Genomic DNA, 14861 nt, shown 5'->3' with positions numbered 1-14861 from the left:
GTCATGGCTAAAGTTTCTTCCCGAGTCCAGATCAAGGATCAGCTTCCATTTCCCCAATCCTAATTGTATCCATTAGTGAGGAAAATATTAAACTGACCCAAGGTCTCCATCTAGAGAAACATACAGCCTACAGTTAGATCAGAACAAATGTGGTTTAAAGGACACTTAAAACTAAGCACTCAGCACCACCTGCTGTTCACAGACTTCATTACAATCAGGAAATTCATTGAGAACTAAAAATCCAACATACTGTGGTTGGGCAAAAGGCTTTTAAAGCAATCTCTTAAATTATTTTGGATTTGGTTGAGTTTAAAACCAATGGCTGTACCTGTATTCATGTAAATTAATAACTAAGGCTTTGTACAGAAATTGGCAAGTCAAATTCAAGGAATTTCCAGCATTTAATAGTAATTCTCAATTACCTTGCATTTTATATCTAAAAGTATAGAGACATTTATCCCACACAAAAAATATACATAACATGCATTAAAAAATAACCTGAAACTAGATCCCCAAAATAATATTCTTGATGAGAAGGAGGAAAAAGATGGGCAATATGGACAACTTAAGACAGAATCCAGTATATGTGGACTGTTGCCTTGTTAATGTTCACAGTAAGTCACAGGCTTGCTTTCCATTTCCCCTGAAAACCTAAGACTTATACTTTTTGGGTCCTACTAACGGCAGCATGTATAGGCTTTCACAAAGACCTAGTCATTTGCCTTGAAATGATACTAACACTTGAAAACATTTTAGGATAACATGGACGTTGCCTGAAATAAAAAGTTTGAATGTATGAATGACAGCAAACAGGGAGTTGGTGTATGCACACTGTTAAGGCCTATCTATGTAGGCATGCTAAAATATTTTTGTCAGCAACCATTTTTTGCGATGGAACAGTGTACATGGAAAGCCAAGGTGGCATTAGACATGGTCCTGATAACAAACACATTGGTTTTACTGAAACACGCACAGAAGACAGTGCAGCATCCGTCAATTGGGAAAATAAAAATGTCTCCAGCAAAGACGGATCAGAAATGAAATTATAATGGTGCAGGAAAGATCATAAATCGGCTACAAAATCTTTAAGTGCTTTTCAAAGACCAAGTTGAGGAAATGTCTTATTTTCAAGCAACTCTGAGGTACAGTTTTTTATTATTATAATGTTGAATGATGTAAGTATATTAACAACTGCATATTCAATACTATACAGTTGTGCTCAAAAGATTGTATACCATTGGAGAATTGCTAATATATGTACCATTTGTAAAGAAAACATGAGTGAGCAGGTAAAACATGTCTTTTATTTCTTATGGGATTCACATTCAACTGTTGGTCATAATAGAATGGCACAATCATTAAACAAAACATGGCAACAAAGAAAAAATTTACTGACCCCTGTTCAAAAGTCTGCCTATCCTTAGTTCTTAATACTGTGTATTGCCCCCTTTAGCATCAATGACAGCATGCCGTCTTATGTAATAGTTGTTTATGAGGCCCCAAATTCTTGCAGGTGTTATAGCTGCCTATTCGTCTTGACAAGGTGTTGTCAGGCATATTGTAACCAGGCTTTTTTGTAGCATTAGCGCAGGAAAGGCTTCTTTCTGGCGACTCAACCATGCAGCAAATTTTTGTTCAATTATCGTTGTATGATTACCTGGAGTTTTTCTTTGTAAACTGAACAATTCTTCTCAGAGTTTTGGCTAAAATCCTTCTTGGTCTACCTGACCCTGGCTTGGTATTAAGAGATCCCCAAATGTTCTACTTCTTAATAAGTGATTGAACAGTACTGACTGGCATTTGCAAGGCTTTGGATATCCTTTTCCATCTTTATAAAGTTCCATTACATTGTTACGTGGGTCTTTTGTCTGCTCCCCATAGCTCAGTATCTAGCCTGCTCAGTGCATCCACGTGAGAGCTGACAAACTCATTTACTATTTATACTATATCATTTAAAAAGCCACAGGTGTGGGAAAATCTCCTTTAATTGACATTTTCACCTGTGTGTGTCACCTTGTGCGTCTGTAACAAGGCCAAACATTCAAGGGTATGTAAACTTTTGATCAGGACCATTTGGGTGATTTCTGTTATCATTATGATTATTAAAACAACTATGTGAAAATAAATGGCTTCATATGATCACTATCCTTAAATATCTCCCAGGGTATGCAAACTTATGAGCACAACTGTACATTAACTTGTAGTTTCTGTTAATGCCTTTTTATTTAAATGCTGTATACAAAAAATTCATAGAATTGTAGCCTGTTCAGGCGAGATGGAACTTCTGGACTGCCTTTGCAAGGTGCCTCTATGTCATGAATTTCAATGACAGAGTTGAACCGTTAGGAGCAAAAACTACCAATTAATAACACCAGAATGGCCTGGGAGCCACAGGTTGAAAACCACTGGTCAAATGCTTCCATATATCATTTGAAGCAGAACAGATAGTTTTCCATCCCGGGCAGATCCTTTAGTCATTGGGCTTAGGGATTGTGTTCATTAGACCATGTACAGGGGTTTTACCGTTTTCTACTGGACAATGCCAGGTGGACTCTCATGTTCCAGTACATTTGGCACCTACATGTTAGCAATAGGGCACAAAGTTGCACTAGTTATGAGAGACCTTCTGAAGACTCAGGGCAGGAGTCATAATGGCTTTTGAATGAATCAAGAAAATGATAGGGGGAATGGCTTAGAGGAATGAGAGAAAGAAAAAAGAAATAGGAATAATGAGGGAGAGAACAGAGGAAACGTGCTGTGGATACCAACAAAAAGGAACCAGACTAACCACGACAGACAGGGACACACCACGTTGGCAGTGTCCTTCACCTCAGGGGCTTCCCAGTGAGCAAAACTGTTTGACACAATTGTGCAGGTGAACTTGTCTTTTCATCTAATTTTTTTGAGTGGGGGAGAAGAACAGGATGTCTGACTGGATGGGGGAGTAGGGCAGAACATCTGACTGGGTGGAGGTGTAGGGCAGGATGTCTGACTGGGTGGAGGTGTAGGGCAGGATGTCTGACTGGGTGGAGGTGTAGAGCAGGATGTCTGATTGGGTGGAGGTGTAGGGCAGGATGTCTGACTGGGTGGAGGTGTAGGGCAGGATGTCTGATTGGGTGGAGGTGTAGGGCAGGATGTCTGACTGGGTGGAGGTGTAGGGCAGGATGTCTGACTGGGTGGAGGTGTAGGGCAGGATGTCTGATTGGGTGGAGTTGTAGGGCAGAACATCTGACTGGGTGGAGGTGTAGGGCAGGATATCTGACTGGGTGGAGGTGTAGGGCAGGATGTCTGACTGGGTGGAGGTGTAGGGCAGAACATCTGACTGGGTGGAGGTGTAGGGCAGGATGTCTGACTGGGTGGAGGTGTAGGGCAGGATGTCTGATTGGGTGGAGGTATTGGGCAGGATATCTGATTGGGTGGAGGTGTAGGGCAGGATGTTTGATTGGGTGGAGGTGTAGGGCAGACCATCTGACTGGGTGAAGGAGTAGGACCGGATGTTTGCTGACCTTGAGCGGGGATATATGCGAGTGGGACACGTAGCCATGCACGTTCTCAATCTCCGAGAGGTTCTTCTCCGATACGTGCACAAGCTCAGGGGCGCGCACCTCATTGCCCAGCCGCGGGAACCCGTGCTCAGGCGGAGAATCTTCATCTTGATAGCGGTACTGCTTTAGAGAGGAGTAGGAGGAAAAGGTGGGAGGAAGAAGGCGAGGAGAAGGAAAAGAGGCAGAAGGAGAACAGGGGACAGAGGAAAAGAGAAAAGAAACCGTAAAAAAAAGAATTATCAGAAAGATGACACAACATAGGCTTGTAGACCGTAAGTTCCAAGGGGAACCATGCCCTTAGTAAAGACACGTTAGGAAGTTAAATAATACTGTACATTAAGTAGCCTACATGAATAAGCCATGTATGAGTCCCAGTGAAGTGATTGATGATGCATCATCTTTGATGGCTCATGTTACCATTATGGTAGGGTCGCCATGAAACCATTGAAGCCTTGTGAAATGACAGTGAAACCCCAAATGATAATGTCCTATTGTTTCCATGATAGTGATCAGGGACAGTATCCCTGTGGCCTGGCTGCCTTCCGGTAGAAGGTACTTAAGCGTTCTCTGAGGACAGCACAAAAGCGTCAAGTAGCATGACAATGGCATGGATAGGCAGGACCCTGCCGAAAGCATGAGGAGAAGATGGTATGAGAATGGGTCCCGAGGCACAGTATGAAGGCCCCATTTCTCACCCAGGGAGCGCTCATCAAGGCAGGGTTCATGCATACCGCGGGCTGGCCAATGTTTGGGGACCCCTGAACCGCAGCCGGCCTGTTCTGTGGACAAGAAAGAATATTCCAGCATTGACCACAAGGGAGAAACCCAGAGAAAAGATAAAACACTTTAAGGGTAATGTTTTTATATATATATATATATATATATATATATATATATATATCGGTTTTCGATTCAGTGTACTATCCCGAAATCCTAACATGTTAGGTTAGGCAGGAGAAAGAAAAAGTCTGTAGATGACTCTAGAGCTCCAGCTGGCTCAGAAGAACCTGGCCATATGCCAACATGCAGGCAAAAACTCAGGACGAACACACCAGCCAGCCATGGTGTTATAGGACTACAGAGACATGATGAAGTGCCATCAAGCTGGCCAGCAAGACTCAACAGACACAGGAAATTGCTGGACGCCAAAGCAATGTGTCAAAATAACTCACAGGATAATCCAGTTTTATCGTACAGCAAAGCATCATCAAGCCAAAATGTCCCCCTATTCTCCACGTAGTGGTAGGCTGTTTCTGTCTAATAGGAAGGTTATAGTATGCTATTATAAATGGTTCTCTCATGTAGATGTCAATGTGATTGTGCAGACTTTGAAAATAAACCCATTTGTAGACGCTTTAAATCTGTTGGTAAGGTTGAATAGAAGATCCAGAGAAAGCCTAATATACAGTCACAGCCTTCTATATTACCACTGTCATACTGCTGAGGTTAGACAAGTTATATATCCACAATGGCAGCTGGAACCATACTGGAAAGGCAAATAAACAGAACATATCAAACCTGGCAGATAATGGTTTGGGCTGACAATTTCAAAAGGTCATTACATTGTCATTACTCTTGCATTCCCTTTCTCCTCTAACAGCCTAAGAACAGATCTATAATAGATTCTCCAGCTGGTACACACAGGTAAATATGTCAAAAATTGTTGCCAGCCATGCACAACTCCCTTCCCAAACAAACAGTGCCTAAAAATCAGCACCCTTTCGAACAACTGCATAGTTCTATCCCCAGTTCAACACCGAATACATGGGTTTTGACTTCAGGGGTACAGCCCAGACTGGTACCAGAACCCAGTAACTATTAGCACAACACGTAAGCCACTCGGCCAAGCCCTCCCAAAGCCATGACAAGGTCACTAGGTGTTGGGTTAAAGGGGCCACAGCATGCTTACTCTTCATAATGACAGGTTATGAAGAGACAGATGCGCTGACACTGGTCAATTTGGGAATGTTATGCTACTGGCATAGGGTGATTATAAATAGAGTGGGTTATTTTCTCGGTATATGTCATGTGCATCCATGATCGTGTCCTGTGCAGGGAGGAAAATGTGCCAGTTTCATTGAGCCGGCACATTTTCCTCCCTGCACCATGTAATTGAAAACAACTAGTGTATTCAGGCAGTGCAGTCAGCTGAAATCTTCCCACAGTGGAAGTAAGTATCCATGCTAACTGTACCATAACAGTGGCCTCAAATCAAAATCGTCCGTGCCATCCCATAATAATGGAACTGCCAGGCCTTTTGGACCCCCCTTCCTGCTAATTAGTATTTTTTCCTGAACATTTTAACCATCTAATTCAAGAATCATCGCAAATACAACAAAATTACAGTTGCGCTCCCTGTTCAAAATGGCCGCTGATCAAAAGTCTGCATAGAGTACCCTTAGTTCTTAATACTGTGTATTGCCCACTTTAGCATCAATGACAGCATGCAGTCTTTTGAAATAGTTGTCTATGAGGCCCCGAATTCTTGCAGGTGGTATAGCTGTCCATTCGTCCAGGTCATGCAAAGTCTTTGGCCGTCTTGCAAGAACCACACGTTAGAGATCTCCCCAGAGTGGCTCAATGATATTAAGGTCAGGAGACTGTGATGGCCATTCCAGAACTTTCAACTTTTTCTGCTGTAACCACTGCTTAGGGTCATTGTTGTGCTGGAAAGTCCAAGAGCGTCCCATGCGCAGCTTTCATGCAGTAGAATGCAAATTATCTACCAGTATTTTCTGATAACATGCTGCATTCATCTTGCCTTCAATATTCACAAGATTCCCCGTCCCTTTAGAGCTCACACACCCCCAAAACATCAGTGAGCCACCACCATGCTTCACAGTGGAACCTCTCCAAATATAGCACTTATGGTTGTGACCATAAAGCTCTATTTTGGTCTCTTCACTCCAAATTACAGTGTGCCAGAAGCTGTGAGGTGTGTCAAGGTGTTGTCGGGCATATTGTATCCAGGATTTTTTGTAGCATTGGCGCAGTAAAGGCTTCTTTCTGGCAACTTGACCATGCAGCTCATTTTTAAGTATCGTCGTATTGTGCTCCTTGAAACAACGACACCATCTTTTTCCAGAGCAGCCTGTATTTCTCATGAAGTTACCTGTGAGATTTCTTTGTATCGCAAACAATTCTACAAGTAGGCCCATCAAACAGGCCTTTGGACTTTAAAGTCAGTTCTACTGTGTTTGTTCATTGTTCCCTTCTAGTCATGGATTGATTTAGCCCTGGGACACCAGGTGGGAGACATTACTTATCAAGTGGAACAGAAAAGCAGCAGGATGCAGACTTTGTTGGGTAAAGATACTTTACTGATCTGATTTTGCATGCTTGTGTGAAACATTGGTGATTATTGGAAAAAGTTATAATTGACAAAATCAAGTTACTTAGCAATACTAAGTATTATGGATCTCTTGAGTTGGTTCTTTCTGATAGAATATCAAAAACAGAATTTATTACCTATCTATTACTCAGAAATATCTTTAAAAATGTATGAAATATTTCATTTTTAAATTAATCTTGAATAAAAAATGAATCACTTGGGCTTTCTGATGTTGAAGGTCAACTTTGGGCCCACGTCTTTCTCTACTTCAAAACAGAAATGTGGTGTGTCTTTGATGGTTTATAGTGACTTTGATGTTCCTCCAGATACTGCTCTGGTAATTGAGGGAAGAGGGAGGTGTAATTGTGGAATGAGGGAGCTAGCAGTGCCTGCTGCTCACAACTCAAGTATTGTTGAAATCTATTTCATTGAAATTGTGTTTTTTGGATGAAAAAAGATTGGTAAAAAAAACTATACAGTAGATCATATTTACATATAATTAGGTTTTCAGTAGTTCACCACTTAGATCATATGCTCAGGTTGATACATTTATTAAACTAATAAAGCATGATTCACTTGCTCTACATCGGGAGACCATTGGAAATGGAGACACTCTGTCAGTGCAAAATTGGCACTTTTTTATTTACTTTTTTATTAAGAGGCATTAGAAAAGAAATAGCCAATAACCAATTGAACACCTTGTGCGGGATCAATCAATGTTAGAGTTTACATAGCTGGTCAAATACGGAATTTGCATTTTACCTTGTGTCTTGTACAGCGCCTTTGGAAATGGATTCTAAACCACTGCTTTTTACTTCAATATGATTGGGCTACAACTCTTCACACTTCCAATAATAGCCAATAAACAGGCGTTCCAAATAATCCAATAACCCTCGATCTTCCATCTGGCTGTTCATCTGAACATAACCCAAAATTGAAGGATGTGTTAGCCTTTTCTGTTATTTGTTTTATTCATGTTTTTAATTGCTTTAAAACACTGTTGAAAACATTTCTCAAAAAAGCTAATGACATTGATGTATATAAAAAAACAATAGATTTCCGTAGCTTTTCGCACGTGCACTAACTCTGCAGTAGTCTGACGTTTTGCTCCACAACCACCAACATTTTCAAAACGTTTTTAGAAACCCCAGGCATGCGAATGCACATTTGTAATGGTGAACATCCGCACACAAATACGTTTTACCGGCACGAGCGTAACCTGTGAATAATAGGGCCACCAGTGATGGATTTTCACAAAGCAAATGGAAGAATTAAACGGTGATCATACACCTGCACACTTATCTTAAAGTCAATGTCGTCAGCAGCCATTAGATGCAATATTCTGATATACAAAGCAAGCAGAATCATATGGCCCACCTGTATGGACGGAGTTGAGGTGGTTGCGTCAAATGTAAATCATCATCTTTTCTCCTCAAATACCATGTTACAGCTATCTAACAAATAGTTGCCTTATCTTCAAAAACATTTTCTGTCTGAGTTGTTAAGTGCAACTTGGCTGTGTTGTTCGGTGCGTTTGACAAATAAACCTGGAAACTTAAATAATATATAACACGAGGTAGGCCTATCGCCTATCATTGTTCTGAGAAAGATGCGTCGAGTAGATAGCTAAATCACATTTAAATGGGTTGGCTAATATTTTGTAGATACACTCTGTTTTTACCAATTAAACTAGCGCTTCATCAGTCACTAAACTGGTTATGCGCATCCACCTTTGCGCGCATGATGATCACACAACTGAGGCGCTCAACTGTTATTTTGGTTCAAATAACGATGTTTTTAAAAAAGGCATGCAACCTGTTATAATAATTTTTTTCAACTGAAGTAATCTAAAAGTAATCCTGATTTCTCTTAAAAGTACGGGCTTGGGTTAGTTGAAGATCGTGGCATGTCTTACTCCTACCTATCCACACCAAGCCATTCTGACTCCAACTAGGAAGTCAGTCAGATCAGTGTGTATGAAGAAACGCTCACTTGAATGACGACCTCAGTTAGCTTTTAGATGCTTGACCTGCCTGAGGGAGTCGCTAGTGTGCATTGAGTCACAAAAGTCCCTGTTGATGACTCCATCCCCTACCCCGTAAGCAAGAATCAGTCAAGGCTCAAATTTACACAGAGGAAGGATTCATGTTTGTGCAGTTTAAAGTGGCTTTTGGAGGGTATGAGCCTGTGCACATTATTATAAAAGGTCTATGAATATCTATTATGTACGTAAAGGCACGGCCCATTAATCCATGTTGGATTAATTATGATGCTGGAAATGCTGTGTTGTTGGTAAAATTGTGGGGGACCACACATTATACTACAGCAGGTAAGAGCACTGAGAGGAAACATAAACGGAAACAAAAACAAAGGGCCGCATGTGGGAAGCCATGGGCAGTGCCTAGCTGCTCTGTGCCAACACGGCCAGTCCAGATGATCACAGTAGCTGATCCAGGCTGCAACACAGGAGCAGGTGTGTGTCACTATTGCTCTTGTCTGTCACTCCAATTTGAACTTGGAAGAGTAGGACAGACGGTTCCGGAGGGAAAAAACTAAACTACTCCATTATCATTGCTAATCAACACATGAATTGCAAGCAGGCATTAAGAGAAGTATGGGTTGCTATGTAAATGACTGGCAGAATGACAGTGGGGAGAACAAGTATTTGATACACTGCCGATTTTGCAGGTTTTCCTACTTACAAATCATGTAGAGATCTGTAATTTTTTTTCAGAAATCCAGAAAATCACATTGTATGATTTTTAAATAATTAATTTGCATTTTGTTGAAAAGCAGAACTTAATATTTGGTACAGAAACCTTTGTTTGCAATTACAGAGATCATAAGTTTCCTGTAGTTCTTGACCACACTGCAGCAGGGATTTTGGCCAACCCCTCCATACAGACCTTCTCCAGATCCTTCAGGTTTCAGGGCTGTCGCTGGGCAATACGGACTTTCAGCTCCCTCCAAAGGTCTGGATACTGACTAGGGATTGTTATGCTGCAGGTATACATCTTCTGTTCTAGTAACAGAAAGATCAGTGTGACATACATTTGTGACTGCCACCTAAGTAGATATGATATGATGCATATACTAAATTGTCTAACAAAATCCAACAATGTAAGACAGCTTTGTATTTTATTGGCATCACGTGTAACCATTGAAAAATACCACCAGTGGTGTATTTCCACCTAACTAAATTTTGCTTAAATTCTCATGGAAGACCTGAAGCTGAGTGTATTTCATTCACATTCTTCACAATAACATTTGTTCACTCAGGTTTTGGTAACTGCTATTTGTGGTAGACCGCTTGCAAATACAGTGCGGGTAAGCTTCGTAAGGCTACAAGATAAGATCATTTGAGCACAATAATTTTAATTTCTCATATAGCAGCCAAGCATATTTTCATGTCACCAGAACAAGACCCTTTACAGTTACTGGAGAGAAATATCAAGCTTATCACCATGCATAATCACTACTCTGTATGTATAGTATTCCGAAAAGGCAGTAGTCAGGCAGGCAAAGGTCGATACACAGGAGGGCAGAATGGCAAAGGCACAAAATCCGGCAGGCTCAAAACAGTGACAAGAATTAACAGGCTGGACTGTACACAGGAAGGCAATACGTAAAGAGAACTATCAAGAACGGCTTAGTATGTCGTACAAAACAAAGAAATAACTCACGAAGAAATAGGAGCATCAAACTGAACAAAATAGGGCAAACTAATGAGAACCAGGTGGGTGAACAGGTGAACAATATTGAGCTATTTTGGAACCGGGGAGTGACCGGGGCGCTGTGTGCAGGATGCAGAGGATGTGAAGGTGGACCGAGCGTCGATCTCACAAGTATGTATAGAGTACAATATGTATAGTGTGTATAGTATGTATAGTGTATATAGTGTATAGTATGTAGTGTGTATAGTATGTATAGTGTGTATAGTATGTATAGTATGTATAGTGTATAGTATGCATAGTGTATAGTGTGTATAGTATGTATAGTGTATATAGTGTATAGTATGTAGTGTGTATAGTATGTATAGTGTGTATAGTATGTATAGTGTATAGTATGCATAGTGTATAGTGTGTATAATATGTATAGTGTATAGTATGTATAGTGTGTAAAGTATGTATAGTGTATAGTATATATAGTATGTATAGTGTATTGTATGTATAATGTATAGTATGTATAGTATGTATAGTGTGTATAGTATGTAGTGTATAGTGTGTATAGTATGTATAGTGTATATAGTGTATATTATGTATAGTGTATAGTGTATAGTATGTATAGTGTGTATAGTGTGTAAAGTATGTATAGTGTATAGTGTGTATAGTGTATATAGTATGTATAGTGTATAGTATGTATTGTGTATAGTATGTATTGTGTATAGTATGTATAGTATGTATAGTGTATAGTATGTATAGTGTATAGTGTGTATATTATGTATAGTGTATAGTATGTATAGTGTGTATAGTATGTATAGTGTAAAGTGTGTATAGTGTATAGTATGTATAGTGTATAGTATATATAGTGTATAGTGTATAGTGTGTATAGTGTGTATAGTGTGTATAGTGTGTATAGTATGTATAGTGTATATAGTATGTAGAGTGTATAGTATGTATAGTGTGTATAGTGTATAGTATGTATAGTGTATAGTGTGTACAATATGTATAATATGTATACATATTATATATATATATATATATGTATATATTCATACAATCCCAAACAAGTCAGCATGTCAGCAGTCACACTTTCAAGTACAGATTCAAAACTGTTCATGCATTTTAAATTGTATGTATTGATATCGACTATATAGCAACATTATGATAAATGAATAGGGCATCTAGGCTAGGGTTGAGTCCTAGAGAAAAGCTTATGTACAGTAAGCAGGCACTTATCAAGATCAAAACCACCAGAAACCAGCTGATTTGAACAGTCAATAGAAAAGAAAGTTCAATATATTACCTCCTAGGCATTTTTCTTTGTTAAGGGGGCAGAATTATTGCACATAAAAATGTATACATTATTTGTCCATTTACATTTTCATGAGTAGTTAAACAAGCAGTCTGGGACTTTTCTTTCCACTTACAGTTTTTGGCCTGGATGTGTAATATGTTGTTTAAATGTGCATAAACTACAATCACTATCCTACTTCAGTTAGCCATGAACTCCTCTTTACCTAGAGGTCCAATAACTCTGGAGCGCACTGTATATGGTACATACTGGTTACTGCAAGTCCTGCCAGAAGACAACCAACCCATAAACAAATAACAGCAACCACCCTTGCTAGAACTTCAGACCAGAAACTTTGACCACGGGACGTGTGTTCTCATATTGTAACCACAGTCATAATGCTGAGACAAAGGGCAACCTAGTATGGTTAAGAACAATAGCAAGGTTAGCTCCAGGATTATTTCATCCCCCTCAATATATATACAGTGGATATAAAAAGTATACACACCCTGTTAAAATGCTAGGTTTTTGTGATGTAAAAGAATGAGACAAAGATAAATCATGTCAGAACTTTGTCCACTTTTAATGTGACCTATAATGTGAACCACTCAATTAAAAAACAAACTGAAATCTATGAAGGGGAAAAATGAAAAATAAAAAACTTACAATAAACTGGTTGCATAAGTGTGCACATCCTCTTATAACTGGGGATGTGGCTGTGTTCAGAATTAACAAATCACATTCAAACTCATGCGTAATAGAAATCATTACACATCTGCCATCATTTAACTTGACTCTGATTAATGACAAATAAAGTTCAGCTGTTCTAGTAGGATATAGCTGACATTTTCTTAGTTGCATCTCAGAGCAAAAGCCATGGTCCGCAGAGCGCTTCTAAAGCATCAGAGGGATCTCATTGTTGAAAGATATCAGTCAGGGGAAGGGTACAAAATAATTTCCAAAGCATTAGATATACCATGGAACACAGTGAAGACAGTCATCATCAAGTGGAGAAAATATGGCACAGCAGAGACATTACCAAGACCTGGACATCCCTACAAAATTTATGAAAAGATGAGAAGAATACTGGTCAGGGAGGCTTCCAAGAGGCCTACAGCAACATTAAAGGAACTGCAGGAATTTCTGGCAAGTACTGGCTGTGTGCAACATGTGACAACAATCTCCCGTATTCTTCATATGAATGGGCTTTGGGGTAGGGTGGCAAGACAGAAGCCTTTTCTTACAAAGAAAAACATCCAAGCCCAGCTAAAGTTTGCAAAAACAAACATCATGTCCCCCAAAAGCACATGGGAAAATGTGTTATGGTCTGATGGAACCAAGGTTGAACCTTTTGCCCATAATTCCAAAAGGTGTGTTTGGCGCAAAAACAACACTGCACATCACCCAAAGAACACCATACCCACAGTGAAGCATGGTGGTGGCAGCATCATGCTTTGGGGCTGTTTTTCTTCAGCTGGAACCAGGGCCTTAGTCAGGGTGGAGGGAATTATGAACAGTTCCAAATACCAGGCAATTGTGGCACAAAACCTTCAGGTGTCCGTTAGAAAGCTGAACATGAAGAGGAAGTTCACCTTTCAGCACGACAACGACCCAAAGCACACATCCAAATCCACAAAACCATGGCTTAACCAGAAGCAGATTAACGTTTTGGAATGGCCCAGCCAGAGCCCAGACCTGAATCCAATTGAACATATGTGGGGTGATCTGAAGAGGGCTGTGCACAGGAGATGTCCTTGCAATCTAACAGATTTGGAGTGCTTTTGCAAAGAAGAGTGGGCAAATATTGCTACCTCAAGATGTGCCATGCTAATAGACTCCTACCCAAAAAGACTGAGTGCTGTAATAAAATCAAAAGGTGCTTCAACAAAGTATTACTTTAAGGGGGTGCACACTTATGCAAACAGGTTATTGTGAGTTTTAAATGTTTCCCCCTCGAAGATATCAGATATCACGTTATTGGTCACATTAAAGCTGGAAAATGTTCTGACATGATTTATCTTTGTCTCATTCTTTTACGTCACAAGAACCTGGCATTTTAACAGGAGTGTGTAGACTTTTTATATCCACTGTAGATTAAGTTCTGTGGTTGCTAGAGCAAATTTTTACAATATTTTACAATACCTTTTTGGCATTTTATGCTTCATATTTACAGACACTGTGGTGTTTAGTTTTGGCAAAAAGAGATGTGGGTTAGATTCAAAACCATGCTGCAGCATTTTGTTTGATCACTTCTGGAGATTTACAGCTGGTAGACCCACAGAGTTGGACACCTAACAGTTATAACAGTTGGTTTGGCTTCGCCAGCTAGCTAGTGGACTAGCGGGGCAATCACTAGAATGATGCATCAGGGCCAGCATTGTTATTCCACTTACCTTTGATGCAAAGATACCATACTGTACTGTGATATTAGCGCATGAGGCGGTCTTAGAGGACGCAGCTCTCATTGTTGGTTGACTGTGCCACCCATTACTAAGTGACGAGCAGCTAACATCAGGTGCTACATGTTTATGATAGTCAACTTAAAAAAGGGGAAGAGACTGTGAAGGTACACGATGAAGAGCACCGGGCCCGTCGACCTCACTGAAATCTCTTCTTCCCTGTACCAACAAAAATCGTCTAGAGGCAACATCACCCAAACACACACGGTTAAGCTCAGCGACGTATACTATAGACATGAGTAAATAGTGCTGAAGGAGCGACAGAAAGGCCCATCTAATAGCTGACTGAACTGGCAGAAAATTTCCTCTTGCTACATACCAAGAGGAACGCAGGACTGAACACCTAATGAGATCCTATGGGAAAATGTGAGCCTATTCATTCACACAAAGTTTCAACTGTTACAGTGACACCACATGCAGGAGCTTTTCCATGCAGACAAATACGCACCCCTTTTTGATATATATAGGTAATTGGAAGGCTATGGCTCCCAGCAGTCACAATAACTAGCCATTGAGCCCAGTTGTTGTAGAGAATACATTTACCGGCTAATCTGATAACACTTGGCTAGACAT

The 14861-nt window shown here is 40.2% G+C and overlaps 1 protein-coding gene across 15 annotated transcripts in view; it reads right to left on the bottom strand.

Annotated features, from left to right (window-relative positions):
* Positions 1–14861, bottom strand: part of dlg2 (discs, large homolog 2 (Drosophila)) — a 262715-nt gene that overhangs the window by 124352 nt on the left and 123502 nt on the right. For all 15 annotated transcript variants that reach the window (XR_002196977.2, XM_020048234.2, XM_020048218.3 and 12 more), the window contains exons 4-5: positions 4241–4324; positions 3507–3668 (exon numbers count right to left, since the gene is read on the bottom strand). Coding sequence is in view for 14 of the 15 variants with exons in the window: in XM_020048234.2 (XP_019903793.1) it covers positions 3507–3668; positions 4241–4324 (246 nt within the window). In the remaining variant the exon portion in view is untranslated. The remainder of the gene's footprint in view (positions 1–3506; positions 3669–4240; positions 4325–14861) is intronic.

Source organism: Esox lucius, chromosome 7, assembly GCF_011004845.1.
Source record: "Esox lucius isolate fEsoLuc1 chromosome 7, fEsoLuc1.pri, whole genome shotgun sequence".
NCBI classification, from domain to species: domain Eukaryota; kingdom Metazoa; phylum Chordata; class Actinopteri; order Esociformes; family Esocidae; genus Esox; species Esox lucius.
The sequence above is the reverse complement of the archived record's forward strand: the minus strand, read 5'-3'. Positions and strand labels throughout refer to the sequence as shown.